The 17,470-nt window shown below is 28.8% G+C and overlaps 1 protein-coding gene across 3 annotated transcripts in view; it reads right to left on the bottom strand.

Annotated features, from left to right (window-relative positions):
• Positions 1-17,470, bottom strand: part of Sap-r (prosaposin) — a 176,897-nt gene that overhangs the window by 39,259 nt on the left and 120,168 nt on the right. For 2 of the 3 annotated variants that reach the window (XM_075359691.1, XM_075359694.1), the window contains exons 14-17: positions 15,731-15,760; positions 9,611-9,736; positions 5,912-6,137; positions 2,802-2,908 (exon numbers count right to left, since the gene is read on the bottom strand). In XM_075359691.1, the coding sequence (XP_075215806.1) occupies positions 2,802-2,908; positions 5,912-6,137; positions 9,611-9,736; positions 15,731-15,760 (489 nt within the window). The remainder of the gene's footprint in view (positions 1-2,801; positions 2,909-5,911; positions 6,138-9,610; positions 9,737-15,730; positions 15,761-17,470) is intronic. The other variant, XM_075359692.1, reaches the window with a different exon arrangement.

A 17,470-nucleotide genomic window follows, 5' to 3' on the forward strand; every position in this document is an offset into this window, starting at 1 on the left:
AATTTAGCTTAAGACAAGGCCAATTTAAAATTTTCAATTCTTTTCTTATATTATGAAATTATGATTATGGATGATTCCAAATTATTTCTGTAATAAAAATTTTTTTTTTTTGTGAAAAGTAGCTTCCAACACAAATGAGTGAGATCAAGATAATTTCCGATAAAGAATTAAACGAAAGAAGGAAATAGTCACAGAATGTGAACCTTACAATAACTTTAATTTATCCTCACTTATAATTATACTATAAATATCCTCACCTATATTATACTACTCAATATCTCCCTTCCAACCAAGAAACATTCCCAATTATCTAGACGCAGATTAATCAGTTAGTTAACTAATCAAATAGGAGAGCCAAAATATATTAAATTTTATCTAATTGTAATTAACTTTACAAAATACCTGGTTCAAATTTTTGCTGCAAAAAAAACCTGGTTAGAGTCGCTTAACTTCACCCTCGACAGATTACTATTTAGAACGAAATTAAGTGGAACATTAATGTACGAAAGTAACAATGTAAAAAAGATACCTACTCTGAGCAAAGTTAAGCTACTGAACAGTTAAAATTGGGAAGAACAAGTGTCACTAGTCTTCACTATAGCAGAAGACACACGAAAGTTTTGATTCGTTTTTGTAAAATCATATCAATTCATAAAGGTAAGTGTATAACAATTTGGGAAACTTGTACTGTAACAGCACTATCCATTCCTTTATCTCTGGTAAGCTTAATTACTGCAAAACATGTTCAAGGTGCATTCAGAGACGGTTGACTTGGATGACAATACCCAAATACACATTTGTACAAACCTTCAATAGATTTTAATAACTCAAGATGAAACCTGAATTCATAATTTTGAGCAGGAATCCAAATGTCTAAGTATGGAATGGAAACATCACAGTTCACTGGCCAGGAAAAAGATCAAAACCTAAATGTCAACCAATAAAGTTATGCTAACAGTGTTTTGGTTCTATAAGATCCAATTTATTGCAATTATTTGGAAGAACACACAATAAACAATGAGTACAGTTGTGACATACTAAAAATAAAGTGAACCATAAAGAAGAAATATCCTGGTCTTTTTGCAAAAGGTGTAATTCTTCTGCATGACAATGCCCACCTCCATACTGCTTAAAAGCACAGGAACTTATTCTAAGGCTGGGTTTGGAGGTGTTACTGATCTTGCACCATCAATTTTTTTAGTCTTCTTAAATTTTTACCTGATACAGTTTGGCAATAATGATTGTATCAAAAATGAATTAACCTAAGTCTGGGGTTTGAACTGAAGTTGAGTTCATTAAGGGAATTAGGACTAAATTTTGTTGTGAACAATACTTTTTGGTGTTATGTTGCAGTTAAATTGCCTCGAATTTGAGACATTTATTAGAAATTGGCTCAATAAAATTAGAACTAGGTGTGGGGTTCTGTGGACTCTGTTAGCTAGTTCAGAGGGAAACGATGTAGGACAATCAAGATGTCCAGATGAGGCCTAAGTGAAGGCAAAAGCCGAGTTCAAAAATCACCGATGCAAATATCTACCAAGGCATTTACATCAGTGGCATCCCAATGAAGCCTGGCTTATTAGAGTAAAATGTAAAAAGTTAAGAGGTTGAAAATGACCCCCGTTTAAACCCATCGGGACTAGAATAGGGGGGGGGGGAGTGGCAGCGACTGGAAGCGTCATGAGCCAGGTGTCTTCCCTTACGGGGTTGGGATGTATCAAAAATGCAGTACAAGAATGGCTGCAAGGTGAATGATTCTTTTCTACTGGGATAAGAAAGACAGGAAAATACCTGAATGTAGCCATGGTGGATGGGGAAGGGGGAGATTATACGGAAAAGTAGTTAGTTTCATTGTCAATAAATAATCTTCCTAGAGTCATTTGTCTCTTTATTTAATGAAAGACTCTCATAAAATTCATGTGATAATCATCATGAGTTGTTAATATGAGAAAAACCAATCAAAAAGGTTAGGACCAAGGACAAAATTACAAAAAATTTTTCATGATGAAGATCCTGAAGACCAAACCTGACATGGTTCTGTAGTCAATAACATCAAATTTTTGCTGGATTATTTGTAAACACTTAATCGTTTGTAATATAGGTTGGATTAGAAAGTTCTGCTTTATACCAGTGGGTACTGGTATGTCATCACTAGTATAATCATGATTATTACTGGACACAGGTGGTCTAGAGTTAGCCTTCTCTTCTGGAGGATGTACTGGCACTATTGGCATTTTTAGCGTGGACTAAGTAAGGACAAACTTAAATTCCCATAAACAAAAATGAGAAAGAAGGGGTCAAAGATAAAGAAAAGTGATCGGGGTTGAGAAAAGACAATCCTTGAAAGAAACTTTAACAAAATGAATAATTCTAATGAATTCTCCAGATTTGTGTGACATGTGGAAGATCTAGGTAGTGGATGACACTTAAATTAATAAACTATCCTTAACCTCTAGTGCGTCTGACTGGATAGTTTCTGTATAAACTGATGTTACTTAAAAAAATTATTTAACCATCAATAAAAATTAAAAACAGAAGTAATAATATAATTGCCTCTGATATGATTTAACTTTGGTGATTTACCGATTTATTAAATACAGATTAGACCATTGCAATTTATCTTTCATTACTTCACAACATATAATTTTCAGGAATGCTATTCCCTATGACAACATTATGGATGTTAAGGAACTGTTTGGGTATAAATAGTAAAAATTCTTACTCCACAGTAAAACTCCTTAACAATTACAATATAAAATACAGCATAAAGTACCCATAAACTAAAACACGTAAAAACTTACAGAGGTCTTCTTATCCTTTAGTTCTTGATCAAGCTTAGACATGATGAATTCACATATGACACATTTATTATCAGGTTTGGAAACAGCTGTACCAACTTCATTTGTTTCTGTGAACATATCAAGATGCAGAAATAAAATTTTGAAAACAATATTTTATTTATTTATCCACTTATATTAGTAAATTTTTTTCCAAACTGAAATTATATACAGTCCTGTTTAGTCACAAGATTTTCTAATCAACTATGATTTCAATCCCCAAAAAAGCATGATGCAATAAAATATCAGTATCAAGTAACTTTATTTTACATTTGATAAAGATAATTTGGTGAATTCTGAACATAAGGCAACATAAAAAATGAAACAAATGGCTACACAAAATTATGAATTCAGCAAGGAAGGAGGCACAAGGGATATGACTAATTTAATAAGAACTATTAAGAGAAATGTGTGCGACAAAAAATTAAGTGTATGGAAGTCTATGTTTTATAGACATTCAACTGCACCTCAAATGGAATAAATGGAAAACTAGAAATTAAACCTGAATAAAAAAGACAGCTATGAAAAAAGGAAGAGAACTAATCAAAGGTCATAACTTCCATACACATATTGAAGGTATGATAAAAAAAATTCTGATGGCAAAATGGGATCAGAGCATTGCAAATAAAACTGCAGATAACGTAGTGGTTTTAGGAAGTGAAGAACAGAATATTCAAAAGAGTTTTTTGAAATTAAAAGATATCATGATTGGATATGTTATAAAAATAAATAAGATAAGCTAAGAAACAAAAGTAATGAGGACAGACACTAAATTAATGAATATATATATATATATATATAAAACTTAGCAAAATCAACTCTTTTTTTGTTATTGTATTTGTCCATATTGTGGAAAAAACAGGATAAAAAGCAAATGAAATAGAATCTGAGGTAAGGTTTAAAAAACATTACATGGATAGAAAGTGAAAATGAACAAGTAATGAGAGATTTCAATGAGAAAATAAAGATCAGAAAATCCAATTGGCGGATCATAGTATGAAAAGAGAAATAATAATAATACTAATAAAATATTATTTGCAATTAAAATAACACCCATAACATCATAAGCTCCTAAGACCTTCCAACAAATCTATCTGAAGCAAATGAGTTTCAGTATCAGTAATAACATTAGTATTAGAGTCTCAGTATCATAATAACATATGGAAAATAAGTAAATTTTTCAAATCTATCAAATTCAAAATATAAATTGGTTTTAGAAATTTGTATCGGTTATTAATTTTCTAAAATTGTACTGAAATACAGTTGTAGGTTCAATTATTAAGGGCAAGTGATCAATTGATGAAGATTATATGCTCATTATATCTGAATATCTTGTGCAGTTTGTGAAATCAGGATTTGTATGAAACTGCATTTCTTTTTGCAATTCTTCTAGCTTCTTGCATTGTATTTCAAATTTTCAAGCTATGATGGATTTTAAACTAGATCGAACAAAAGAATGAAGAAATGTTTATATTTTAAGATACAGCCAAGTACAAATATATAATAAAATTTGAGCAAAGGTTCTGGGAAAAGCTGTTTTGGTCAGAAAAGTTAACTATTCACTTCAAATTTGTATACGCTATTACCTTTATAAACACACAGGAAATATATATATTTTTTTTTTTTTGTGAAAACAGACATTGTTATAATATATAAAAGTATACAAAAAAAAAAATCATTCAAATATAAAAACTCATCTAATTTTAGCAAAAATAATTTAACAAAAGATTCAAAATAAACTGGAAGTTTTAGACGAGTTTTTAAATTAAGAAACTCCATCGGTACAAAAAATCTGATGTGAGCACACATGACTTCCTTGTGCAACTATTTAATTAAATATACACATTTTTTTAAAAATGAAAAGCAAATAAAATTTTATTTCATTAATAACTTCTGATATTTTTTCGCATTTTTTAAATTTATTATCATTGAATTATTATTTATCGTAAACTTTTTTTTTTACAATCTTAATTAACAAATCAATATGTTTAAATATATTGATTTATTAAAGTTAATATAAGTTAAAAAAAGGAGATGAAATCTAATTTGAACTGTTGTGCCTTCTCCCAAGTTCCAAATATTTCATTAATTAAAATCTCACTTGGCTATAACTCTGGAACAATAAAAAAGTAACACTTATGTTACTGAATATATATCATTGAAAATTGATATATATCATTGAAAATCTCTCAATGAGGGCTTATTACTGCAATTACGAAAAAGTCAAAAATCCAACTGATTTTGGTTTTTTTTTTGGACACTTTTAGTTCAGTTGATTGCAATCAAAAGAGGAGGTGAATAACTAGATGTTACAACAATCCTAAATCCAAAATTTCAACATCCTATGACTAATCATTTTTGAGTTATGCGAGGTAACATATGTATTGTATGTATGTACATACATAAAGGTGTCAAGCCAAAACTAGTCGAAATGGAAATTTCCGTTGAAATCTGAAAACTAAAATTTTTTGTTATCCCAACACTTCCTTTACTTAGTACAATGAGGTAAAAAGGGAATTTCAGATCAAATAAAAAGATTACATTAAAAAAGAAAATAATACATTGTAAAGATTAGCTGTAAATGATCTAAGGAATGGATTGAAATAAACTATTAATTTTAAACTTGGAATAAAAATTGGTAAAACAAAATGAAGAAGAATGATTTAAATAAAATATTTTTAAAGAAAGAAAAAGCTTCTAATAGTCAAGGTACATGAAGACAAATTTTAGAAGTACAGTGGCAAGAGTTAACGGTGGAAACAGAATGAATGAGGTCTTAGTAAACATTAATTTTAATTTATGGTTTACTGATGTTTAAATTTTTGTGTTTTTTAAGACTGATTATGTTTTTATTTTAAAGACAAAAACTATTAAGTTGCTGAACTAATCTGCCAGACTTGTTCTTGTATAAATAAGTATTGCATAAAACCTGGTACTAAATTTAAAGCACAAATCTTCAATTATCACCTCACTATGTGACAAATAAAGGATTTCTGAAATTAGGGCAATATACACAATGTTAAAAAAAATTGAATCATAAATAAATAATCAATAGATCATAAAATAACACTCACCAATATCAGGAACTTTAACTTTTTCAGTCGATGCAGTAGGAACTTCATTGCTGTTAGATGAAGCAGGACAAAAGTATAAATACTGACATGTCTCTTGAGGTGAAAAGTCAGCCATAATAGAATCAACTAATTCACCACCTGATTTCTTAATGAATTTTTCACAGTCTCCCTGCATATTTTTTGGCAGATCAAGACAGAGACCTTCTAATGCTTTTTCAACATGTTCCTAAAAAATAAATATATTAATTCCAGCTTTTAAAAGGTAATACATAGCTTATATTGATATGTTTAACAGGCATGGATGATAAAAACTTGTTTAATAGTCCTGGTAGACCTTATATATATATTTTATTTAAATCAAATTAATAAAATCTTAAAGAAATGATTAAAAAATTAAGATAAAGGTGTTTTTGTCTTTATTTTGATGTATAACGCAAATATTATTGGTAAACAACCAGGATACATGCTTAAATTTTATTAATAAAAAATTCTGTCATTCATAAGAAACTAACCTACAACTAAAGAAAAATAAAATTATTAAGTTACATTTACATTGGAAAGAAATGCTAAAATTTCTTGATTTATTTTTAAATCAAGAAAAATTATTTCCCAATGTCAGTGACTGATCCAATTATCATTATGTAGGTGATATATGAAGCTCAGCGTTAAAAAAATGTGCTTAAGTTCAGCTCCAATAAAAAATAAACTCGTACATTAATAAAATAAATGACCAAATAGAAAAAAACAGAAAATACAAATTGAGAGACTTTTACATTAATAAAATAAATGACCAAATAGAAAAAAACAGAAAATACAAATTGAGAGACATTTTAGATGCTTAAATCATATAAGATGCTATAATTTACAAATATTTGTTACAAAAAATGTTTTTTTTGCATTTGATCATTTTTGTTTCAGATCATGGATTGAAAATAAAAAATTGTTTAGACAAAGAATTGAAAATGTAAAATCAGTACAGTTAACATACCACTATGAATTTTCTTTTTACGTTGTAATACCTCTTTTGTAATACCTATTATATTTTTTATTTTGAAAATAATAATAAAATTTGAAAATAGAAAAAAATTAATACTTTGAAATGATTTGTTTCATATGAAACATGTCAGAAACGTTGCCTCATTGCTTCACTAAATAACAAAATGTAATTAGGATTATTTTTGACACATTGCATTACCTCTGTAGCAAACTGATATCATAGCTAACTAATATAATTTGGTTTACTCCATTCAGTTCATACACGCTGTTGAACATGCCAAACTGATTGAAACTCCGCTAACCAAAGCATGCACTGAACTATCTGTTGTGGGATCCACATCCCAAACTGACTACAATTGCATTGAGTTGGCTTGTCTAGGCACACATATTCTGCTGATTAGTATACAGAAATAATCTTGGGAGATCAACAAATCCTGTTGATTGAACCTACATTTAAGATATGACTGGTTTCCTAAATGTATGTCATTACTTTTGGATACCTTTAGTCTGCACCCTGTATTTACAAACTTGCATCCTTGCTAAAAGGAATACTCACTTATTTTTAAATAAGGAGAATTCCTTTCATTTTATCTGTGGAGCATCTACCTATTTCTGAGATGATTTACTTAAAATATCAATCAGAATAATAAATTTAATTATTGATTATATATATATATATATATAAGTTATATGTGTAGCTGCAGTAGTTTATGATTATGAAAACTTATTGAAATTGATAACATTTAATTTTGTGGGCTATAATAATTTTATAATCCAAATCTATAAAATTTTACCTCTTGGACATTGATCAGATTTTTAGTGATTAGTTAACACAATATATATATATATATATATATATATATATATATATATATATATTACTTTTCTAAAGTCAATTTTTTTGAGAATCATATTCCTCTATACTAATACACAAATTATTTGATAAAGTACAGAATAATAAATAATAAAGTAGGATGACACACCTTATTCCATTAAAACATGCAAAAGTATATTCCATTATATATGTAATTTCTCACATCAGTTGCATTACATACCTTTACAAATTATTCGCATCAAATTATATATTAAAATTAAAATTTTAGTAATTGACGTCACATTTCTATATATGCAATTTTAACTTTTAAATTATTAATTCTAATTTTTTTAAAAATTTAAATTTTAATATTTAATTTGATGCAAATAATTTGTAAAAGTAATGCAGTGCAACTGATGCAAGAAATTTGCGAGTAACTATTAAAACATCATAATTTTACTTCTAGGGAATAAAATTTTTGAACTGCTAGATCTTAATATTAAATTATCATTATTTTGGGCTGCCAGTTTATTATTTCACCAGGTAGCACCACCTCATAGAGAACAATTACTATCGGATCTCACCACACAGAGCATCACTTTCTTGGTTCATCATGGCTTTGCCACTGTTGCTCTGCTGTATGGACAGCTGTTTTGTGGTCGATATTTAGTTTGTTACTGTTATCACAACTGTTAATGTTCTGGTCTTGCTCAATTTTTTTCAAGATTTCATTGATTGAGCAGAGCAAGGTGGATCAGAAACATCAAAATTTCCAGATTGAAAATGATTCTGTCAGCTTTACGCTATACGTACTGATAATAAATCATGTCCACAAACAACACAAATCTCTTTAGCAGTCTGAATCACAATCTTACATTTATACTCAAAACATCACCCTTTTTTTCTTCATTTTCAAGGTGCAATTTGTTTAAATAACTAACCTAGTATTATCATAACCTTTCTCAAAATACTCAACATGTTAACTTTTTAAACCTGTTAAGTGTTGTCAGATTTGATTATTCTCAAGTAATATGTTCCTGGAAGTATATGGACAAACGTTTTCCCTAACTCCAATGATATTCATTATTGAACACTATTTCAAGGAAATAAGCCATGGAGGAGTTTTCTTTTTCTAACATTGAACGGAAACTAAAATTTTATGTTATATGTATAATCTTTCTGAAACCATAATGTCATCTATTACTTCTTCCAATGCATGTACTTACTACTGTTCACCAAAGTGATTATAGGATGATAATAATATTTCATCAAACAATTTGCCAGCTTTATACACCTGCTGTAGCTTTCAGGATTTACCACTCTATTAAAGGTTGGCACTTTTATTAGCTACCTGAAAGAGATGGTCCCTCTTTCAAGATACATTCCTTAGTTTTAGCTCCCCATAGAGAGACTTAATATTGGTTCAGTTACTTGGCTTTATTTTACTAATTCACAAGTTTCTCCATGAATAATATTTCATAATCTATTAGTTTTATATTTATAAAAAACTAATTATCAAATAGTTACTAGTAATTACTTTATCCTTTTTTCAAGTACAGCATTTTTGCAGAGAACTCTGCTTCATCAGAACATATGAAATTGCATGTTAGGTTATAAAAAAAAAAATCTGTAAAAACCTCTGAGATGCTAACACACATATATAAAACATTATGAAAGTCACCCATTCAAAAAGAAAAACTACAAGAATTCATTTTTCAAGTATTTTATGAAATTTCAGCGAAGTTGGTTTCAAAACTATTACAAAAGTATTGGAAACAGTAAGAATGGTTTGTTTAAAGGTAAACACCTATGAAAGTTAACTTACTTAGCAATTTTAGCATATAAACTATAATCTCTACAATTATAATAATAACAAAACAAATACATACTACAGTTTTGTTGTTTAACACTTTGTTTTCTATAGCTTCTACGGCCAATAAGCACAAAGGACATGTTGGTTTAACGTTGTCAATGAAACCTAAGAATGCTGGACATGCTCCGATGCTTGGGCATACCTATAAAAGTAGAAATTAAGTAATATAAAATTTTTATAAATGGTATAACAAACAATTATAATATATCCTGGCACTTGTAGGCTATGTTATCTTAATCTTAAAATCTATTAATACATGACAATCACATAATGAAATGTTTTACTGTAAACATATTTTAATTATGGGAAGATGTATTTAACTTTTACACTAAGCTTAAAACTTTAACATTAAATGTAAAAAAGTACAATTAATCTGTTTACACTTATTAATTACTTTTTAAGGACTGGCACAATACATGTGACAATTATTCAAGTAGTGTGTGCTATAGCCTAAAATTGTAAACATTAATTTCTCAACTTTTCCAGGGGAGTGCTATAATTGGAATAGCATGATCAAAGTAATTTTACTATGCGGTCTCTACTATTGAAAATTTAGTACAGAATGCAATAAGTAAACAATTATGGCAGGCCTACTGCAATTTCATCCCACTTATATATCTGTGTTGTGCAAGCGATCTGGATTGTTGTGCGAAATTTAATTAAATACTGAAGTAGATAATGGTTTGATTAAGTAATAATTACAATTACAGTTCATCAGAAGGTAGATGACCAGGATGAGAATTGGAAGATAATTTTTCAGGAAGAGCAGATTTAATAAATTTCTAAGATTCAAAAAACTGTTATGTTTATTTCTGATTTCAAACCAAGTTATAGAGAAATAAATTATTCAACCTATAACTTATGTATACATTTCATTTAAAATTGTAGTAATGAAATGCTAAATAATATTTAGAACCCCATTTTGTAGTAAAATTAATATAAAAAAGATGTAATGACTATTAATAGATAGTAGTTGTAAACATCTTACGGACATGACGTTACAGTCTTATTAATGCATAAATTATTTTTTATTTCTTGAACATACTATTATGAACGTAACATCTTTAATTTAAATATAATTATATACATGACATATGAATTTTCAATTAACGTCTAATAAGAAACTCCTGATGATGAAGTAGCGACTCCGAAAGTACTTGGAAATATATTTGAAAATTGTTGGTAAGTGGAACATTAATTTATACAATTAATGATTACACAAGCCTGCAAGAAAATTTGGGTTGTGGAATGTTTTTTAATTTTTGAAAACTGACTCCATGTATTTTTTAGCGCTAAATCTGAAAATAACCTTCATTTTTTACATCATGTCAAAATTTGTAAAAAGTTGAAAAACTGCGAAAATGTGATATTATAGAATAACATAAAACTTTTTTTTTCTAATAATTAATTAATATAAAATATTCACTTTTTTGGGTAATACTATGCATTCTTATAGCTAAACAGCTGAGTGATCTGAAGATGATGGAATGGGGAGGGGTTTGGGTTGGGTTGAAGATGACAAGACGGTGGGAGAGCTTAGCCAACAGGTTGTGACAAGACTTAACAGGCTATAACATGTTATATTGGCAACTAACTGCTAAGTGTTCAGATCAGAATGGTGAGGCAAGAGCCATGAAATCATACCCATGATTATTACTTTTGTTCGATTAGTGTTCACGGTTTCAATTTGAAGAATAAAAAAGAAGTATATCCAAAAATGCTATCCACTTTATGCCTGGTTCCTCATAGTCCAAACATACCAGTGCCAATTCCACCAGAAAATTTACCTGAAATAGATGGTTTCACAAGTGATTTAAATGAAGATAACATCAAGGAGTACAAACTCGAAGATAGCTGTGCACCAGAGCTTTAATCACAGACTGAACTAAATGATTTGGTTCGAGACTTACATCTGACCAAAAAAAAATCCATAATTACTTTGGACACTTAAAGAGAAGAACCTGCTAGCAGTTGGCACCTTCTCGGTTCATGTATAGAAAAAAGGATTTTCTTCCATATTTTTCAGAAGAAGAATGTCTTCTGCACTGGTGTACATGGATTTTGACTTGATTTAACATTCCATACAAAAGTACTGACTGGAGACTATTCATAGATTTGTCCAAAAGAAGCCTCAAAGTTGTCCTTCTTCATAATGGGATTACATATCTGTCAATACCCTCTGGACATTCTGTCTGAAAAGAGAGTTACGATAATTTGGAATTTGTTCTTGATAAAATTAAATGCGACACTCATAAGTGGATTATGTGCAGCAATCTCAACATAATATCGATGCTCCTAGAGCAGCAAAGAGGATATACAAAGTTTTCTTGTTTTTTGTGTGAATGGGATAGCAGAGCCAGAGAAAATCATTGGATAAGGAAAGCTTGGCCAAAAAGAAGTTTCATTAGAACCTGGAACCAAAAATGTGCTTCAAAAAGCTCTCATAGATCTAAATAAAGTTCTCCTTCCATCTCTGCATACAAAGTTAGGCTTGATGAAGCAATTTATCAAAAGAAGCCTTACCAGAAGATGGTAAATTTTAAATACATCTGTGACAAATTTCCAATCTTATCAACTGCCAAACTAAAAGAGGGTGTCTTTACTGGTCCTGACATTAGAAAAAGTTTCAAAGATTGTAAGTTTGAAACAAATGGAAGTTACAGAAAAAGAAGCCCTGAGGCTTCTTTTTCTTTAAAGACATAGTAACCAAGTTTCTGAGCAATAAGAATGATCTGAACTTCAAATTAGTCGCCGAGAACATGCTGAAGAAGTACAAAAATTTATGCTGTTTTTTGAGATGAAGGTTCACTTCTTAAATTCACATATGGAATATTTTCCAGAAAATCTGGGTGAGAAATTTCATCAGGACATGAAAGAAATGGAAAGGAGGTATCAAGGAAATGATTACTACGATGATTGTAGACTATTACTGGATGTTACATCGAGATGAACCCTATACAGAACAAAGAAGGAAATGCGCGAAGGAGAGTATAGGCCGTTCAAAGAAACTTTGACACATGGAATAGAACTGTAAGTATTTTACATACTTTGTCATTAAGGGTGGGTGAAGAGAGGGGAGTGGTATCCAATGGTGTTTATTTTTTATTTATTTAATTAAATAAAAATACTTATTTATCTTTATTATTTTTTTTTTTTAAATTAAATTAATTTAAAAATGTACTATAATAGAAATTAGGTTATTTTGTGGCATTTTTCATTAGAAATTAGGAGGTTAATGACTCCTCTTGCCCTCCTCTTCTAACCACAACTGTTTAGCTATAAGAATGCATAATATAAGCCAAAAAAGTGAATATATTATATTAGTTTATTATTAAAAAAAAGTTTTATATCTATTTTATTGTATCACATTTTTGCAATTTTTCAAATTTTTACATTTGCGTTTTGCGAAAAATCCTGATTTGATGGAAAAAAAATTAATGTTATTTTCAGACTCTGTGCTAAAAAATACATAAGAATCAATTATCGAAAACTAAAAAAAACAACCATTGCAGGCTGAGGTTATCAAATCTGAAAAGACTAAAAGCTTTTACATCAGTAGCATATATATGAATTTATGGTCCCTAAATATTATTCTGGAAAAAAGAAAATAGGTACTAGATTATTTTATTTTAGATTACAATACATTTGATTAGACCCCACCCATTCACCTCATCCCATGTCAATTGGTCATTGGGTGACCTATTCTTTTCTTCCATTCCTCTCTATTTTGACCTTCCTCAGTTCTCTAACCTTCTAACCTTTTTTCCCCGCACAGAACTCCTACTCTTTATCTTTTACCTCTTATACTTAATTTATAGCTCACAAAAAAAAATTTATCAAAAAGTATCCTTTAATCCACAAAGAAAAATTAATTTCCCATAAAATAAAGTTACAACATTACTTTTTAATATTAATATCATCACAATCGATAATTAATATTTTATTGGATAAAGAATTCACACAAAGTTAGTATACAATTGTAGATTTATTCTCATTTCAAAATATATTTCTTAAACAGATTAGAACAGTTGCGCAATAAATTACTAAATTTATTTATAAATAATTTAAAATTTTAAAGTAGCTTCTTTTTTAATTAAATGAAAAGCATAAAATAAACAAGTTTATTATCTGATTATACAAGTAAAAAAAAATTTCAATTTTTTTTTTTCATTATGAACAAAGAAAATAAAACATTTTGTAGGAATTGATGTCAATAGGAGAAAAATAAGTAAGAACATGATACATTTCCTGACACATTTAACACTAAACCTACAGCGGAAATTTTAAATGAAAAACATTTTCAAACCAATACAAATAAGCATACTTGTATTTGTATTACATTTTTGAGCTTGGTTCATCCATTAAAATTACATGTAAGTATTGTATTACATGACATTTAACTAATTTTTCTTTTTAATTTAGATTAATTTACTAAAGATTAAAATTGTTTCTGTAATCTGACTTACAGGAGGTGTAGTATAAATCATAGAAAAATCCTTTGTAGCAAATAATACAGTTTTTAGAAAATACAGTAGAGTAACTGTAATCAGAGTTAATAAGAATCACAGAAAAAGTTAAAATTATTGCTATTATTATTAATTATTTTTTAATGCAGTAAAGTTGTTTTTAAGGAAGGTTACCATTATTTGCTGCAAGATGATTCAATTTTTTAGGAAATAAAATATCAATTTGTTACTACAGGCTGCGTTCTACTTAGTACAGCGCTCACTTTATGTTGTCTGCCATCTTTCCTTCCACCCTACTATGTGCATTGCAAGTACTTCACATCAGTAATTTCTTCTTTGTTGTCAGAATCCACCCACTCCTTAATTTGTTCTTCTGATGAGTTTATGCTACTCAAGTTTTTTTAGCTACCAGCTCACAACAATTATATCTCTCTGTCTGTAAGAAACTATGGTTTTTACAATTTCTGTAGGCCTCTACTTTTAATTTCACATCCAGCATTCACTGATCAATAATTGGCATTTTACATTAATTTTTCTTCAAAATCTGCTGTGTTTGACATTCTACTCCAACACCTGCTTGATTTTGATAAACAGCTTTTCTTGTTCATCAAGAGCCATTTCTTGTCTCTATTGAGGGACTTAAGCAACTTGAGATGTGACAAAATCTAGTCCCCCCATGTTTTCCCCCCAATGTTTTCGTTACATTACAAGAAAAATCTCAGCCTAGGCTCACAACAACCATATATCACCTGGTGAGTTCTAAATTTTCTATGGAAAGGCATGATGAGATGCAAAACAAATCTCAAGAGGTTGGGGGTTTGCTGATGGAAACACAAGATGCCATTGTGGACTGATCCAGGATTATGAATACCTCCTAGTGTGCCTTTGTGACGAATCCCTCTTGCACCCATGACCTCATATCAAGCAATGACAAGGCTATCTATGAAACTGAGTATTAGAAGAATCGAATATAACATGCTTTGTACATGGAAATTATCTTTATCGATAAAAACTTAATGGTAATAAAACATGTTAACTCTTTAAACTCATTTTACATTAAAGTGAAATTTAAATGTTAAATTTATAATATGGTATGGTACAAAAACACTTGCAAAAGAAAGCGAATATAAAACTAAATATCTTAATTATGGGTTCAAAGAATTACATACAGCATAGCACAGCACTGTTAGTGCAAAGAACAATCTAACATTTATGTCACTGATCAATGTAACAATAGAACACAGTAATAAGATTTTTTGAAACTTCATTGGGTTGGTTTTTACAAAAAGATTTGGTTGACTCATTTTCTATAATAAATGAAGTGATATTAAGATAAATTATATTTAACAGCAGAATACTCATCATGGTTTTACAATAAAATGCAATTCTAGTTGCACCTACACAATGAAAGGAAGAGAAAGGAATCACAATACAGTTTGACAATAGGCCTATAAAATGTATTTTCAATATGGAAAAGGATAATCTATTAATAATTAATTATATTTGTACTTTTTAAGATAAATGGATCAGATTTTAGTAAACTGAAATTACTGAAGCTTGGATTAATTATGACTGTACGTAATAATAAAATAATACATTATAAAAAAAAAGACAATAGAAATTATTTTTTAATGCATTTAAAAAAATTCTTATGATAAAAATATTCTTACCCATATGTATTTTAAATTAAATTCAGAGACCTGGAAACCAAATTTTATATCAAATTTATTATAAATGATTTAATTTACACATTAATTATTTAGTAACATATCATTAATTTAGTGACATATTTCACATAAAATTAAAAAAAAAATTATTACTTTACTAAACAAAATAAATGTTAAGTCAAATGAAAACTTTTTAATTTTATACATTATAAAGGGATAATGATCAGTGTGAAATATATGGTTTAAATACCTAAATAACTGAAAATTACTAAATGATAATTTAATATTTATATGTAGTAGTTAAGAAACCAAAGCTAGGGAAATTCATTTTTAACAACTATCAATTAATCAGAACTTAGCAATTTTAAAGTAATACAAAGAAATATTACAATGTTTAGAAATGTGCATCTGACTTTTAGAATGAAAGACGATTTTAAAGATTAAGTAACTTTTAAAAGTTATTTAATTTATTTAATGTCATCCCATTTAAAAACACAAGAAATTTGTTTTCTCGTCAGAAATTCTCTGATGAGAATTTTTCATTTCGACAAGTTCCAAAACAAAATTAAGATTAAAAAACTTAATTTAAACCAGTCATGCATTTATTTCATTATAGTAAGTTATCTGGTGGTTTTTTATGGCCCTGTGATTTAATATAATCAACAAATAATACAAGATTACACTAGCCAGCCAGTTCAACAACTGACAATAATTTATTAAAATCAAACAGAAAAAGACAACAAGTGAGTTGTGGAACTCAAAAAATAATATTTATCTTTTCTTGGCCGACAAATTTTTACATGGGCCATATCTATCGCTTCTTTTGAGATATGATCTCATGGAACTCAATTTAGGCTGACATATCCTATGCTTTTTAAAATTATTCACATCACTATGAAAAGATTTATCAAATTGTAAACATTCCCATACTCTTAAAACCACTGGCTACAACAACTAATCATACAATTATTGTAAAAATACTTCAGAATGCTGGAAAAATTGAATAGGTCTGATTGTTAATGTTACTGATTTATTCCTTATTATTTGAAACTAATAATTCCCTTCGGTAAGAAAACAAAATAAACTTTTAACCTATTTAGTTTAACGACTCTTCAAAGCAGGCCCATTCTGATTAACAAACTTATTCCAGCGATATCTACATTGTTGGAAACATATTTCAAAATCAGTTTTAGTGATCAATCTAAGTCCTCTTGAAACATTTCTTTTGATCTCTTTTCTATCTTGAAATCTTTCCTTGAAGTGGAATTTTAAGCTACAGAAAGGATAAAAAATCACAGGGAGCCATATCTGATGAGTAGGGAGTCTGCTGGAGTTGCTTGATCCCGTGTTTTGTCAAGATAAGTAGTGATGCATGGGCTAAAGCTTGATGGAATTTTCCATATTTTTTGTGACAAACAGCATCTTTTAGCCACTGAAGAAAAGTTAATTATTAATCTTTATTAACAATTTGTCCTTGAGGAGCATACACTTAACAAACCATGCCTTAATAAAAAAATAAAAAAAAAAAAAAAAAAAAAAAAAAACTACAAACATAAACTTCACATTGTCTCTTGATTGCCTGGTTTAAGGTCTTTGCTATACAACCATATTTCATATCTAGTTTTTTTCTTTTTTTTTTTTAATAAGATCAGGATTACTATTAGCACATTCCAACAAGCAGTCAGTTTTCCATTTGTTCATGAGCAAGAGAAGTTTTTGTTCATATTTGAGAAACATCCCAAG

The sequence above is a fragment of the Lycorma delicatula genome, chromosome 3 (genome assembly GCF_047948215.1).
Source record: "Lycorma delicatula isolate Av1 chromosome 3, ASM4794821v1, whole genome shotgun sequence".
Lineage (NCBI taxonomy): Eukaryota > Metazoa > Arthropoda > Insecta > Hemiptera > Fulgoridae > Lycorma > Lycorma delicatula.